The 16764-nt window shown below is 39.9% G+C and overlaps 1 protein-coding gene across 3 annotated transcripts in view; it reads left to right on the plus strand.

The window, feature by feature from the left end:
* The window catches only part of NKAIN2 (sodium/potassium transporting ATPase interacting 2), a 951498-nt gene extending 935116 nt beyond the window's left edge, over positions 1-16382 (plus strand). For 2 of the 3 annotated variants that reach the window (XM_072832800.1, XM_072832801.1), the window contains exons 6-8: positions 9546-9627; positions 10327-10415; positions 13913-16382. In XM_072832800.1, coding sequence (XP_072688901.1) covers positions 9546-9627; positions 10327-10351 — 107 coding nt within the window. In that variant the 3' untranslated portion in view covers positions 10352-10415; positions 13913-16382. The remainder of the gene's footprint in view (positions 1-9545; positions 9628-10326; positions 10416-13912) is intronic. The other variant, XM_072832806.1, reaches the window with a different exon arrangement.
* The last annotated feature ends 382 nt before the right edge of the window (positions 16383-16764 follow it).

Here is a 16764-nt window from a genome sequence, read left to right on the forward strand (position 1 = left end):
AAGCAGATCCCGCCTTTGCCTTCATGATGGTTAGAGTCAAGGATGCAGCTCACGCAGACACCCACTGTCGTTCCTGATGAGAACTCAGGCAAAGGGAGGAGGCGGTGTGGTGGGAATGCATCCCCGTGTGCCTCGGCCAAGTGAGAAGACTAGAACATTCTTCCCCGAAGAGATGACATTTTGGCTGAAATCTAAAAGATACGTCAGGGACATATGTAGAATTTGACAAAAATAGGCGCGCCTTTGTTCAAGGGGACTACTTCCCAATCCATACTGACCCGAATGTACACCATAATTCACACAGGAATAATATTGTTTTTAAAGAGCTCAATATAGTAAATCTAGTTTCAGCTTTCCAAAACGCCGGTTAGAATGCTAGGATAACCACTGGACTCTCTTTCCTGAAACTGCTACAGTCGTTCTGAAAAGATGATCAATTGAGGCTCAAGAGTTTGGTGATTTTCCTTTGCATCTAGAGGATGCAAAAGTGATGCCAAGGTGACATTAGCAAGACATGCACGGCTCTTCTCTTTTCCTAAATATGCCTCCCTGCACAAGTGGGCCCGCACCCTGATGAAAACTGCTGCATTTAAACGGGCCGTGCCTTCTACATGTCACCTGGATGTCAGCTGAGAAGACAAGCCGGGCCGTGACCTACTCGCTCACCTGTATCTCATAATAGCTGCCCTCTCCGATTCCAGCTGGAAGGCCTGGCCTACCTGATTGAAAGCAAGTAGAACAGGGGAGAATGAAACAAAGATTTGGGGAATCTGCTCCATCCAAATGGCCCAGCACAGAGTGAGCCAAGACACCTTCAAAGCGGTCGTCTCCTGACAACCCTACCCAAATCTGAGAGGAACAGGTAAACCTTTTCCTTCCTTAGTAATCCTTCACCAAGCATTGAGCTCATGCTCTCTGCCTGGTCCAGCAGGATAAGTTTTCAAGATCTGCATCCTAGCACACTCCACAGGATAGTTCCTTTTGCCTACATACAGGCTGACGTCTCATAGACTGTAAACCTCATAGACCAAGAGATTGGTCCCAGCCTCTCTGTCCTTGTATATAATATACAAGGCGATTCCCAAAACAAAACAACTAGAAATATGAAAACTCAGCTCCATGTAGTTTTTTAGGCAAAAAATATCTTCCCTTTGTTCTATATTATGTCACACCAGCTCTTTCGTGGCTTGTCAGACCACTGTTAACCAACAGAGTGGGCAGTTGAAGGGTTTCCATAGACCTACCTCAGTTGTCCTCAGCTTCTGCTGATGACCCAATACTTGTGTCATTCCACACAATACGTTTGTAAATTCTAACACCCAGGTCTTGTCCTCTCAGTAAAGAACCTAACTATGCATTTTAAATTATTTTCTTTGCATAAATCCCTTCCAAAAAAAGAAAGATGAGATCTCAAATCCATGCACAGTGTATCTTTAATACACACGCGTCTAAGTATTGCACGTGACACTCGATCCTGTCAATAACCCAGTGAAGTTGGGATGGTTTCATTATCCCCACTTGAGAGAGGACAACAGTCAGGCTCAGAGCAATTGTGACCTACTTGTGGGTATGATGCTGGTAGGAAGTGAAGATCCAACCTGAGCCAGGTCTTCTGACTCCAAAGTCTGTGATTTTTACGCTACTTCATCACTTCCCTGCTGTATCCAGTGGGACTTATAATAGTGGAGGCTCGTTTGAGAGCAACATCCTGGTGTCCGCGGAAACACAGCATGTGTTGCTTCAAATCTCCCCTAAAATACCACCTTCACTGCAAAGAGGCAGAAAGAGGCAAGAGCAGAGAGACAGCATACTTTGTCAAGTGGAACTAATATTTTCTTTTTTTTTTTTTTTCTGTTTTCAAAACCAAAAGCTTAAGGGGGTTACTCAAACTATTTCTCACCGAAGAAGTATCTCTTCTGCTACGGTATTACTGTAGTGATTGGGTTTCACTCATTTTTTGGCGTATGTAAATGCGTTTGTTACCAAGTGTAAAATATTGAAGGTCTGGTTCTAACACAACTAAGAGAGAAACATGAAGACCGGGCCCTGAGAAGAACCTGAACAAGGTTAGGAAGTGAAGCATCTGCAGTGATTTAGCTCATGAGTCTCATTTCATTCCATATGCGCTTCGTCTGTCAGGATCTCTCTGTAATGTAACAGTCACTTTAGTGACCTTTACGTCACCAGCAGGGTAAAGTACCCCTGCAAAGGGTTGTGTTTCCCTAATCAGGGAAAAAAAAAAAAAAAGAGATAACACAAAGTCCACTCAGGGATTTTAGCCCAGACCAAACACCTCAAGCTCCCACAGTAAGCTGAATTGCTGCCACCAAGTAAGTCTTTGTGGAGGAAGGTGGTTCTTTTGAATTTAGCCTACCGTTGGTTATGCTCTAAATTTCTTTTGTGCAACTGGAGATAAGTACCCTTGAAATTCTCACCTGCAGAGATAATGTATATACACTCTATTTTCATGGGCCCACACACATTCTTTCATGTCTTTCAATGAGTTCTTCTAAATATTTAGCCTTAGTTTTATGTGATCTGCCTTTTAAAATTCCCCCTCATGGTCTTTTCCAGTTCTGTCTCCAAAAGGGAGTATGTTAACTAGTGGCTTTGTCATTAATAACCAGGGTACAATTTTATATGACAAAGCCTCACTACCAACATTTATTTCAAAAAGGTAGCTTTAGGTTTACTGAACTCAATGTTCATGATTAAGAGGTTTGAATAAATGGGAAGCTCACAACAGGGAATATATTTTAGCAAGGAATATTTATTCAAAAAGCATTTTTCTCTTACTTAATAATATTTAAAATTCCACTATTATTAATGTTATTAATTCATAGTTATTAAACTGATATGGTAATTTACTAATTTAAAATAATTGGACCTCCCAGTGTCTCCATAGGTCAGTAGCTATAAATACACCCATATTGCAGGTAGGAAAAGTAAGGCAGAAAGAAAATGTAACAATTGCAAGGAAAACGGTAACATTCCCGAGTTGTCTTCAGAGGACCAAAGGCGAAATCCCTCCAATGAGGCAAAAATTAAACAAGCACAGTCTTTATTTTATTTTGTCAGCTTCTGCCTCATTGTCTACCTTTGTTTAGGATGATGTAAACTGAAAAAAAAAAAAAAAAAAAAAGGATGCTGTAAACTGGCCAGAAAGAGAATAATGTTTTTCCTTTTTTAAAAAAAAATATATTTTATTTAATCATGAGAGATATAGACAGAGACACAGGCAGAAGGAGAAGCAGGGTCCTCACAGCGAGCCTGATGCGGGACTCGATCTTCAGACACGGGATCACACCCTGAGCCAAAGGCAGACACTCAACCACTGAGCCACCCAGGCGTCCTGAGAATAATGTTTTTCCTACCAATTATCAACATTTGTGGCACTCGATAGCTTTCTTTGATGAATGACTCTCTCAACAGTCTCACTTTGAAGCTGATGATGTCTTAACTCCTCTAGGCCAAAAAGACCACAGTGGTGGCTTCTTCCCATTGGTATTCAAAAACTTTCTTTTTATCTCACAACAACTAACATTCTAGGTCTTCCAGAAAGGGTCTTCTCTTTATTATCATCGAAGGCTTTAAGGAGGAAAGAATAAAAGCAGTTGAATTTCACCAACATCTTCCACGCTCCAATGATTGCCTCATTTTTCTTTACAGCCTAATAAGTTTATAGAGAGTTCACTCAGTTAACACAGTCTTCCAGGAGCCAAGACACTGTTCCGGGTTCTGGGCTACTGTAGGAAACAGTAAATTTCACCCAGTTTACCTTATAGCAATGGGATCAACAAAGAAACAAGTAGATTACAGGATGTCAGATGGAGATAGATGCATTCCAGGGAAGCCCAATAAGGTTGAGTCAGGAGAAACTAATCTCTAAAGATCCCAGCAGGTCTCCACCTGACCTTCCACTAGTTCACGTTATGTTTCGCTTTTTATAGGAATGCCCTGGCCCTTGCCTCTTGTATGTGCCAGTTATCACTTACAAACTACATTTCCAAATGAAGCCCAGCACCAACTCCCTGACATTTGGTTTTGTTCTATTAAAGGCAACAGCATTCTCCTAGTCAACAAATGTCTGAGTTCAACATTGAATCTTGCCTTTTCCTCTCCTTCCCCCATATTCAAAAGCTTGGTGTGGGGAATGTTTTCTACCTCTTTCTCCACATATCTTGAATTCATGGTCATCTTTTCTTTCTCATCCCCCTAATCCTAATTCAGGCCGTTAGTAATTCCTGTCCTTCACGTTTTCTGATAAGCAGATAACAGGCAATATTCCAAGTAGCTATGAAGAAAACCTGCCTCCTTATTTTGAAAGACACCACTGTAATCAGAGTTATATGAGATGGGGCTGAGAATATAAGTAATTTTCAGGAAAAAGGATCATTTAAATGTTTATATGGTATCCTGCATAAGTTATTAGACACAGAAGAAATGAACTAAACCTTTAAGGATGCTCACCTTATCTCCTCTGAAAGATATGATACACAAAAACCAAGACATCTCATTAGTAACCATCACTGAAAAACCAGCTTAGGTGGGGTTTTGCTTTGAACCTTGTTCACATCTGAATATTCCTAGAATATTAGGTTGGAGATGAGAAGAAGATGAAAGAGTAAATTTTCTAGAAAGACTATCCACTTCACAGTAATTTTGTAAAGATAGTTGATATCACCTAAAAGGGCTTTAGAAACTCTTAAGTATTATGCAATTGTCTGGAACTTTATTTTTATTTTCAGGAAATAAGGAGATTCCCGAGGAACAAAAAATAGGCTTTACCAAATAGTGCAGAGATGAGCCATGAGCCAAATGTCTAGACGCCATCACAGTTACTTAGAAAAAGGACCTGTCAGGTGTTTTTAGGACCCTTATTGCCCAGAAAAGTTTTACAGCATGGAGTACTCTCCTTGGAGCCTAAATACATATCATTATGTAAAAGAAAAGGAAAACAGATCAAAGGGGTATTAAGGTATTCTAAAAATGTAAGTTAAACCCCAGTGACTCAATTTTTTGAGGAAGAAAAAGAAATGGTTTCTTCTACTTCTGCTCTGCACCCATGTGACACCAAAAGAGTTCCAGATGTGGGTGAAGGACCATCTGCAAAAGTGCAAGGAATTGAGCCTGTCTACATGGATCACACCAATATTGACTGTAGTAGTTAGTGGGGACCAGCTTGTGTCTGCTCCTCACCCTCGGGCCTTTATGAAGACATCCAAACAATTAGCGAGAATGAAAATATGTGGAAACTGACCTTTCATAATTTCCTCTGCTGTGAACTCAGGCATGTTTATAAAATACCCAACAGAGAATATGCCCTTTGATTGTTGTTTAAATGCGACTGCCCTCCTCATGAGTGCAATGGTAACAATCCATCCTGGTTACATTCGGATCCTCCTCTTTTCTCATGTTGGTTCTGAGTCACCTGCTGTTGGAGCCTCTTTCTGGCTCCAGATGATCTGAATTAGCAGAACAATGGCAATCCTTCTACCACAGTTTTAGTGAGATCCTCCCTAACTTGGGGAGTTGTAAGCCAGCTCTACCAACCCCCACACCAGATACATGGAGGCTAAGAAGAACAAGCCCCAGACAGCTCAAACACTCCTCCCAACACATACTCAGAACACACCTCATTTCCCTTCTGGCCTTCTCTCATGTCCTGCTCCCAACTGCTCCCAACTCAAGCTTTGTTTTCCATGTTTGGTCCTGATTCTATCCATTGGACCTGAAGATTCATCATGGTTTCTTCTAGTTACCCCTTGGTTCACTCCTCAGTCTTTGGCTTGTTACCATCTGCCTTTTTCTGCTCTCCATCTCAAACTCCTGGGAAGCAGCCAAGGAAATATTTCCTAACACCAATAATAACAATAAACCTGAGTTTGACTTAGATTTCCGTTTCAGTGGAGGATACCTTACCATTTACGTCTGCCGTGATCTTATTCTACTCTAGCTCACCCTATTCTCCAGCGCCAGAGTGAGGACCATCCTACTGAGGGGGGACCTTGGAACAAGGACATGTTAATGCTATGAACACCTCTCAGCAAACCTGTCCCTAACAAAGTCCCATTGTTGACAACAGCAAACCCAAATGAAAGGGAATTTAGGCACTATCTGTACTGAATCTCCAATCATAGACAATAATTTCTCAAAATAGCAAGCTTTAAATATAGTTGCCCCTTAATTATGGGATAGCTCTTCTGGTGCCATTTATATTAGCTAATGTACAAATGTGGGCAATTCAGAAAACAAAGGAGACTCCTTTTCTTCATTCATCTTCTGTAAAATACTCGGTACAGTTTCATAGTTGTCCCAAAATACACTCTTCCTGTTTTTTTTCTTTCTTAGAAGAATTATATAAAGAAAATCCTGGGGACCCCTGGGTGGCTCAGTGGTTGAGCATCTGCCTTTGGCTCAGGGTGTGACCCTGGGGTCCCAGGATCAAGTCCCACATCAGGCTTCTTGCATGGAGCCTGCTTCTCCCTCTGCCTGTGTCTCTGCCTCTCTCTCTGTCTCTCATGAATAAGTAAATAAAATCTTCAAAAAAATAAAATAAAATAAAACCCTTCACTTGAGGAAGAAAAAAAAAAGAAAATCCTGATTTTTTTAATGAGACTTAATTTTCTTCTTCCACACCATATGTCTCCCCCAGGGCTCTCCATTCCCTATTTCATTTTATCCTCACACTAATTGTATGAAATAAGTATTTTAATTCCTATTTCTGAGAGATGTTAAATGATTTGTTTAAGGTCACACAGGCTGGCCTTAAAGTGGTCAAAGCAGTATTTGAACCTTGATCTTTCTAACATCAGGGCCTTTGTTCTTACACCGTTCCACTTTTGATGAGAAAGAGAAATTCACCCTCAAAAAAGCATTCTCATAATAAAAAGAAATGAGGTATTAAACCATAAAAAGACATGAGGGCACCTCAAATGCACACAACTAAGGGATAGAAGCCAATCAGAAAAGGCTACATACTGTGTGAGTCCACCTATATGATGTTCTAGAAAAGTTAAATTATGGAGACAGTAAAAAGATCAGTGGTTGCCAGGGATGAGGGGAGGGAGGGATAAAAGGCAGAGCACAGAGGAATTTTAGGGCAGTGAAACCCTTCTGTATGAGACTAACATTGTGGGTACACGTCATTATACCCTCATCAAAAAACATACTTGAGGGGCACCCAAGTGGCGCACGCTTGGTTTCATCATGGATCGTGATCTCCATGATCTCATAGTCATGAGATTCAGCCCCACATCAGGCTCTGCACTCAGTGCAGAATCTGCTTCAAATTCTCTCTCCCTCCCTCTCCTTCCAGCTTGCGCTCTCTTGCTATCTCAAATAAATAAATAAAATCTTTTTTAAAAATTTTAAAAATATGGTTTAAAATACCAAATGTGAACCCTGATGTAAGCTCTGGACATTGACCGATGATGATGTGTCAGTGTAGATTCAACAGTTACAACAAATGTACCACTCTGGTGTGGGATGTTGATGGTAGGAGAGGTTGTGCGTATGTGGGGACAGGGTCTGTGTAGGAACTCTATACTTTCTGCTCAGTTTTGCCATAAACCTAAAACTGCTCTAAAAAATAAAATCTGGGCATCCCTGTTGGCACAGCAGTTTAGTGCTGCCTGCAGCCTAGGACATAATCTTAGAGACCCTGGATCGAGTCCCACAGTCAGGCTCTCTGCATGGTGCCTGCTTCTCCTTCTGCCTGTGTCTCTGCCTCTCTCTCTCTCTCTCTCTCTCTCTTTTTCTGTCTCTATGAATAAATAAATAAATAAATCTTTAAAAAAATAAATAAATAAAATAAAAAACAAAAAATAAAATCTATTAAATAAAGCTTTCCCCACTAAACAAACATCATAGACTTGATGTTATTGCACCCCTTGCTCCAATTTCCACCTGTAGCATTTAGGATACTAAAAAGAGAACAAAAACTAGTCAAAGCTAAAGCAATAGACTCTGACTCCAGAAGAAGTAAAGACATCCACAGGCATCCTAATTCAATCTCAATTTCCCTTTCTTTCTCCTTCCTGTCCTCTGTATCACCAGCCTTTCATTATTTTACCCATTTCATCCCTGCCCCTACACAACGGTTATATCCAGGAGCGTAAAAGAAAGAACAAAAACAAAACTTTTTAACAGTACTCTTAGTATTTACTGTTGCCGTGACTACTGCTTCCAAAAACTCAGTGGTGTTGAACAATCATTTATTATGCTTACCAGTCTGTGGATACGGATTCAGACAGGGCACTGGGAGGATGGCTTTTGGGTGATCCCTGATATCAGGGGCCTCAGCTGGGAAGACTCCATGACTGGGCTGGAAGCATTCTTGCTCATGTGCCTAGGTGGTGATGCTGGCTATCGGAGGGAACCTCATCCAGCCCATTGGTCACAATACATACCCATGGAGTCTCCATTAATCTCTCCATGTGGGCTAGTTGGGCATGGCAGTGGTGTTCCAGGAAAGCATCCCAAAATAGCAAAGGGACGCGCATGACATCTCTATGATCTAGCCTTGGAAGTCACAGAGTATCACTTCTACCAAACTCTGTAGGTCAGAGTGGCCACCAAGCTCTATCTGGGTTCAAGAGAAAGGAATACAGACCAAAACCACCAGATGGGAGGAGTGTCAAGGTCACCCTGTAACAGCTATGGAACAGGAGATCTTGTTGCAGCCATTTTGGGTGATATACTCTATCACAGTAACTTTAGTTATAGATCACTGTACCTTAAATATTTAGGTATGTAGGGGCGCCTGGGTGGCTCAGCAGTCGAGCATCTGCCTTCCGCCCAGGGTGTGATCCTGGGTTCCTGGGATCGAGTCCCACATCAGGCTCCTTGCAGGGAGCCTGCTTCTCCCTCTGCCTGTGTCTCTGCCACTGCCCCCTACCCCCCGTGTGTGTGTGTGTGTGTGTGTGTGTGTGTGTCTCATGAATTTAAAACAAAAAATCGTTAAAAAAATATTTAGGTATGTATTGCATTTTAATGTTTGGTTGGACATTGCCCCACATCTTTATTTCTGATTGCATATTTCAAATTATAAATCCCATATCGGCAGGGACAGCCGCGTTGAGTTAATTTACACAGGCTCCACCATAGCACCTTGTACTTGACACTCAGAGTATAATATTATTACTAGTGCTGCAGTCGCTGATAGATTCATGCACTTAAGCGATCATTATTTTTTACATTTGTAATGTGTTGCAGAAAATCTCCACACTCACCAAAAAGACATATAGCATCTTTACTGCGCAAGTGAATTTTATTACTCCAATTAGGTCTTGGTTGCTTGAGAGGAGTACGTAATTTCTTCTCCAAGTGAATAGATTCTTGTAAAGCAATAATTGAATCTCACAATTGAGAGGGTGAAAAAATCACTACCCTGAAGGAACGACGATCGGTTTTCCTCCACAATTAGTCACCTTGGTTTTAATAGAGTATTAAATGGTTTATATTAGTAATCTGTGTGAGATCTTGATCGCGAACGTTGAGTTCTTTTGAAAAGTTAACTAATGAAAGCAATTGTCCCTTTTCAGTTGATTTCATAGGTGGGTTTGATTCTTATGGCTATCAAGGCCCTCAGAAGACATCTCATTTACAACTACAGCCTATGTACATGTAAGTATCCTACTTGGAGTATTCTTCTGTGATACTAAAAGATGATTAAGTAAACATTACCTGGCACACAGTAGATGGCATGCAGCTTTCCTCCAATTACATACTTCCAGTATTTTCTCTTCTATTAATATTGTCTTTGGGATAATTCTAATGACATTTTCTTCATAATTCTTTTTTAAATTTAATTTATTCGAAATGCCATCTCTAAAGTGACCTTTAGTCTTATATATATAAGTATCAACTACATAGCTCGAAAGCCTTTATTAATATACTACTTATTTGAATGACCCCAAACTTGTATAATTTGAAAATATGATATAACATAGGAGGTAGTTATATGCAACTATATATAAGCTGCGTGTTCTGGCTTTTCCAGAAGAGTCTCAGTTTACACGGGTTGTCCTGGTATAGTTATTACTGGTGCCTCCTCTTCCTCTCAAAAGTATTCTCATTTGGATGATAAATGACAGGTTATACATAGTTATATATAGCATAACCCTAGTATATATAGTATAACCTTAGTTATATGTAGTGTTAAAATTTTTTTTAAACTGAGCAATTATACTCTGTTATCATTTTTCTGATGTGAAAAGTGAAAATTAAGCCAGAATAGTAACACTGAAATTTATCAGACCCTTAGCTCTAGCACTCAAGAGAGCAGACATACAATCAGAGCCTGATTTTTATATCTGTGTTTAGGCAAATTCCCTTGGATAACAACTGATAACAAATTCTATATATCAGCATCAAGTGATATGCTGAATTGCAAGCGAAGATCAAAATAGAAAGTAAGATTCCAATTCATTTTGAAATGTGAGCTTCTCTCTTTGAAGATATGTGTTTGTCGTCGTTGTCCTCCACCATTGAGTCATCTTACCTTTTAGTATCGTTAATGTGTAGGATAATAAATGGATTTTTGGACTATTTCCCCTCCGAGAGATTAAAGTAATCCTTATACACCTTGCCCCCGTAAGCTTCTCCTTCAATGGGAAAGGATCTATGCATCGTGCCTGCATTTTTCTTTGGAAGTATTTGGTAACTCCACTAGTAAAAAAGGACTTTATCAGGTCAGAACTCAGCCAATATTGTATGTCATTCAAGGCATCCCCTCTGCAAACAGTGCATTACACATTTTCTTTTCAGTCTCCCTGCAACCACTGCCCTGATTCAGGCATTCGTTACCTTAAATCTCCTGTTGCTTTCTGATTTTAGTACCTCTATCCCATCCTCCATGTGGCTGCCAAATTAATCCTCTCAAGGTACCATTTTGGCCATTGCCCTCCCCTGCCCCCAAACTGTGAATGAATCCTTATTACCTGCTGAACAAAGCCTGCACTCCTCACCATGCAAGCTTATTCTGCAAGCTTATTCTGATCTGGCCCCAGCATTCTGCTGAAATATTATCTCCTCTCTTGGACCCTTAACAACTTTTGACTCCCAATCATATGCAGATGACGCTAGGAGACAATGAGCAAATGTAATAATAAGAACTGGCTACTGTCCTCCCAAAGCTTATAGTCTATTGAAGGCAGTATTAGTCTGATATTTCACTTTATCTCTTTTTGTTTGCCAACCAAACTAGATCTCTTGCTTTCTGCAAATATGACATTTTTTTCCAATTGTCCGTGCAGTACCCGACACCAAACATATTTTTTCCCCAAGATGAAATCCCACTATCCTTCAGATTGTATCTCAAATACATCTTTTGGAAGATTTTTAAATCTCTTTTTCCTCTGATGCTTTTTTTTTTCCTTTTGCCTCATACTACAGTTGTTTTCTATTTAGAACATGCCTCTCCTAGCCTCCCAGGAAGATTCATTAGCTTACATAAAAAGTAAAATGATCTTTTAAATTCTTTACCACTCTTCTCAATATTATATTATAGACTTATGTAAAGTATTCTATTAAAAAATAATGGCAAAGCAGTAAAGAGTAGTGGTTAGGATGACCTACTGAAGGCAGAGTACTGGAGATAAAATTCCTTGTGACCTTGGACATACAATTTTATATTAGCATTATATTAACAACTTTAACTATTCTCATCAAACCTAAGTTTCCTTATCTGCAAAATAGAAATAATATAGCATACACATTTCATATAATTATTCTGAATCTATAAGCACATATGACATAAAACATGCCACATAGTAAGAGCTTAATAAACATAACTTATCATTAGTAGTGATGATGCTGTGTTAACCAATACTACTTACTAAAAGATTGTGTCAGATCAGAAATAAATATACCATTTTTCATTCCCAAAAGATTTCCTCTGTAAGCAACGTGTCATATATATAATAGCCACCCAAGCAACATGTGACAATATGTTTGTGCTTAAGATTAGACCAGAACATCAACAAAGCTTGCGATTGCTCGCATAACATTTCTTTACCGTGTAGCACTTCATTGTGTTGGTCAATAGGGATGATCAATAAATGTGATCGAGTTATAATAAATTACGTGGAACCACATACGCAGGATTAGCTATGATAATAACATGAGAATGCTAATTGAGCATCATCAAGTATATTGTTTCAGATCAGGCATTAGTAATTCTAATGTTGTCTTTAAGGAGGCGACTCTGCAGATTTAATATCCAGCATTAAATTCCTTGAGGACAAAACTTCCCATGGTCTTATTAAACAGAAGATTTTAAATGCCAAACCAAAAGTAATAAAAATACTGTTTTCTTCCTTCCTGCCTGCGAATGCTAGAAGTATGCAAGAAGTTTCAAGTCTCACGGCTCATGAAATAAGTGACGTTTAATGAAATTCAATTGAGAAATTAGAAATACTTGCCTATAACGAATCACTAGTCAAAATACTACTCCTGTCCCTTCTACAAAACGTCCCCTGTGGGACTTCAAATACTACAACACTAAGATTTTTATTTTACAGATGAGGAAACAGGAAGAAGAGAAAGGAAAACGAGGGTCACAGGACTTGTTAGCTTTGCAACCCTCAGGGATCAGCCTGCTGAGCCCTTATTTCCCTGTTCTTTCCAAATTCTTAGACAGACCTGTGAGTTTGCTCTGGCATTCCCTGGATTTCCTGATTTTTTATTTAGCCGCCGGACTCCCAAACAGGCCTGCATCCCTCCCGTTCTCTGTGCTCCGCTCATCGCCTCTGATTTGACATTACACAGCGCTGAATGAAGGGCTTTCCACCTTGGCAGCCCTCAAAACCACTCATTTGAGAGCCATTGCCTATTCAAATTCTGTAGAACACCCCAAAGCGACTCACATATAAACCTCATCCCCCACTGAGAGGCAGGGGTCCCAACATCTCCTATGTCTTTGTCCTTTGGGGTGTAGCCTTTCCTGTCAACCTGCCATAAAGAAGTCTCATAAAATAAGAGTAATCTAACATCATGGGCCAGTTCAAGCACTTTCACGATATTCTATAGCAACTAGAAATAAAAGCTGTTCCTTAGAAGGAAAGCAAATGCTTAAAAGTAATGTGCAGTGTTAGGTGGGGGGCTTCCATCATCCCCAGTAAATTTGTGGACTGAGAGCTTCAAAAACTCTGCCCTGACTTCCATTCACCTCCCTGTTTCAGCTCCTACCATCACTGAATTAGTCCTCTCTTCTTCACTTAAGTTAGGCAAATGCTCTTGGCCTGTAATTCTTGAGATTATCAATCATCCATCCCTAAAGAAAAAATGTTCATTAATTTATTTCTTATACTTTGGTCAACCTCTTTGAAACAAACAACAGCTTTAACGTTGCTGCACACAAACATTCCTGTGTCCACAGGTTGTTGAACAAAGCAGGTGCTTTGACTCCCACTTACCTACATGCCGTAGCCAGTGGAGCTCTACTCAGGGCCCCTGAAGTATAAGCTGTGAGAATATCCATGGTATCTTATTAGTAACATCTGAAAGCCTTGTGTTCTATTTGTCAGCCTAATTGTACGGCAATACCTACTCATTTCATTTGCCCCCAGAAATGGATTTTAAATGATCATAAGTGGCCTCTTTATCCAGGAGATTACAGACAAAAGAAAGAGAAAGAAAGGAAAGAAAGAAAGAAAAGAAAGAAAGAAAGAAAGAAAGAAAGAAAGAAAGAAAGAAAGAAAGAAAGAAAAAGAAAGAAAAAGAAAAAGAAATGGAAAGGAAAGGAAAGTTGTCTCTTTTCAAACAAAACTTGGGCTTGGTCTTTTTTTTTTTTTTTTTTTTTAATTTTTGCTTGCTTTTGTGCTTGGAGAGGTGAGAAAAGGTGCTGAGCTCTCCCCCCCTCGCCCCCCTGATTAAGAACATCTTTCCTCTCTCTCTTTCTCTCTCCCAGGTCAAAATAATACAGATGGCTTCAGTATGTCAGCTCCTGGACCTTTCAAAGAACTTGTTTCACAGTGGCCTCCTGCATTTTATGAAGAGCAAGAAGCAACTGAGTTTAAGTATATATACATATTAACAAAACAAATATAAAGCCTCCACATACACTGGGACACACACGCACACGCACACACACCCAGAGGCACATACTAATTCCACTTGGCCTCCTCTTTCTAACTGAAACAAACATGCAGGACATGCCCATCTCGGATTTCCTGAAAGTAGGCTTCTTTCTCCCAGGCCTTTGGAAAGTTCCTAAGGAGACGTGTTGGTGCCCACTGCTGGCCGTCACTTACTCCTCTGCAGCCCAGCCAGTCGGCCTCTGCGAGCTGCGAAGTCACCCAGGGCGCGTTAGTTTGAGAGCCCTGTCTTCTGCACTCCATACGTCTTGGTAGCACCACGGCTATGTAGGCAATGTGATTGCAAAAACAAACGAAACATGCCATGATGACCTAGTAACCGAAGTCCGAAATGGCAGGTTGTTTGCCCTAAAGGCTATACCGTACATACTTGCCTTAACCCACCTAAGTTGTGCGCCCGAGTCTCAGTGCAGACCTCCCCAAGTCACTTCCTTTAGGCTAACACACTGCTATTAATTCCGAATGAGTTCGAGTCCGTGTGTTTCATGTCAAGAAACAAGACTGCGTAGCTCAGCAGCTCCAGTGTGTCTGTGTACAAAAACTGCCAGCTGTCAGCAAAGTGCTTTACCATTGAACCTCCATGGTGGCCAAAAACAGACAAACAAGTGACAGTAATAACAACAACAACAATAATCGTCATCTTTATAATTCTTAAATGTGGTCTTCGGAAGGGGTTGGGTGGGACAAAGTAAAACTTATTAATCTACTAAGCTCATTAACCTACTGGAAGCAGAGAGCAGTACTGGCTTAACTCACTGATTTTATTTGTCGCACTCTAGGTGCTTTTATAAGTATCTACAGATGTCTTTTACTAACACAGAAACAGCTGTGGATTTCTATCAACAGAGGCCAACTGAATATGTATTAGCTATGTTTACTCTTTTATATCTAATTCAAATTGAAGACCCTACGTAGGTGAACCTTTTTTCCTAACTTCAGCGTACGAGATTATTTTTTGGGTGGGCGGGGGGGGCGGGGAGCAATAGTTACCTTGGTGAAATATTTGAGATCTCTTTGTGGTATTTGGGGGATCTGTTGTGTGTTAGAGTGTATTTTAATCCTCCTGTATTATTGTGGCAGAAAAACTGTGCTGTTAACGTAGTTGGCAACAAGATGCCTTTGGAAACTTATAGTAGGTCAATGTGTTTATGGAATATTCTGGAATCCTAGGAAATTTTGTTCTATATATTCAAACATTATTTGGTTTTCATTAGTGGAAAACATAATTAGCTCAGGCTTGTCAGGAACTCAGAAGAGTCATGTTTTTTCTTGGATCCACCCGAGATGCTAAAACAATTTTTTTTTTAAACTGATACAACATCCTTAAATGCAGTGAAATTGAGACTTGAAAAGTTATCAATTGGCATGGAGCAATGTTTTCTCTTGGTTTCTATGTAGTTTCAAGTATTGGGTTAACCTACTTTGGACCTTAGCCCACCCAGATCTACATAAACCAGTCCCATTACTGTGTTTGCATGGATGTCTGTGAAATACATGCATCTACATCTGAAAACGATAAAGGAACAAAGGTGATATTGGAACATAAACTACAAAAAAAAAAATGGTTCCAGCACTTGTGCTTGAATTTTCTCAGTGGCTTGTATATGTTTGTCCATACACATACATGTATAAAATCTATAATTGCAAACATGTCAGTGAAACCTCATACGATGATTTTATAGTGACATGCATGTTTAATGTATGAGAAAAATACTTACTAATGTATTGTCCTCTAACTCTTAAAATATAAATACTATACATGCCAGAAACTGCTCTAATGTGACTATTAATGTGACTATTAAAATGAGGTTTCACTGTACATTCATGCACCTAGAGGTTCCACCTTCTAGGACATGTATATGGATAGAGATTTAAACGCACAGAGAACAAGCCCTCATATTCCTGCTTTAAGTTGCAGCCAAGCTACCACCTAATCACTACTATATCATCGCCACCAAATTTTTCAAAAACAGTTGTTGACTACTAAAAAGTAATCAGTGGACAGGTCTTTTTTTGGGAGCAGTGAGCACAGTAGTGTGATTATATCTGGAAAAACATCTAAGTTGTACAGCTGAATCCTCCTCAAAATCCGGTGAAGAATGCTATTTTTCTAGGCTGAGCTTTTGTTATAAACCTAATATTCGGAAGGCAAGAGTTACAATCCTGATGTGTCCTTTTTTTTTTTTTTTTGAGTTTGTTAATTCTGAATGTATTTTTAACAGAGTGATTTTTTTGACTTACTAGTGTAATTTGCATTTTAAAAATAAATGGAAAAACAATTAAGTTTCTGAGCCATCCCTGAAAGCCCCTGCTCCTTCTCACACGGTATTTGATTGTGTCACTGACAGGGAAACCCTATTAAATTTACATGAAGGCAACGCTGGTGTTCTGTGCCACGTAGGGATGGATGTGTCAGCAGTAAAAAGAAATTGCCAGGTCACGGCACCATTTTAGCTCAGTCATAGGTAGCACGTACTTTCATTATCTCTTAACACTAAGGGTTCTTTTACGAGACTGCCTGGAATAGACGTGATGTCATTTAGATGACTTCCCTCACCCCCCTCCCCCCTTCAACCTAGAATTTAGAGTTAAGCATCCAGCCAATAGCTAGAGGTGTGAGGGCACTATATTAAAAACCTTTGCTTAACATAGGTAAGGTTTTTCA

Source organism: Canis lupus, chromosome 1, assembly GCF_048164855.1.
Source record: "Canis lupus baileyi chromosome 1, mCanLup2.hap1, whole genome shotgun sequence".
NCBI lineage: Eukaryota > Metazoa > Chordata > Mammalia > Carnivora > Canidae > Canis > Canis lupus.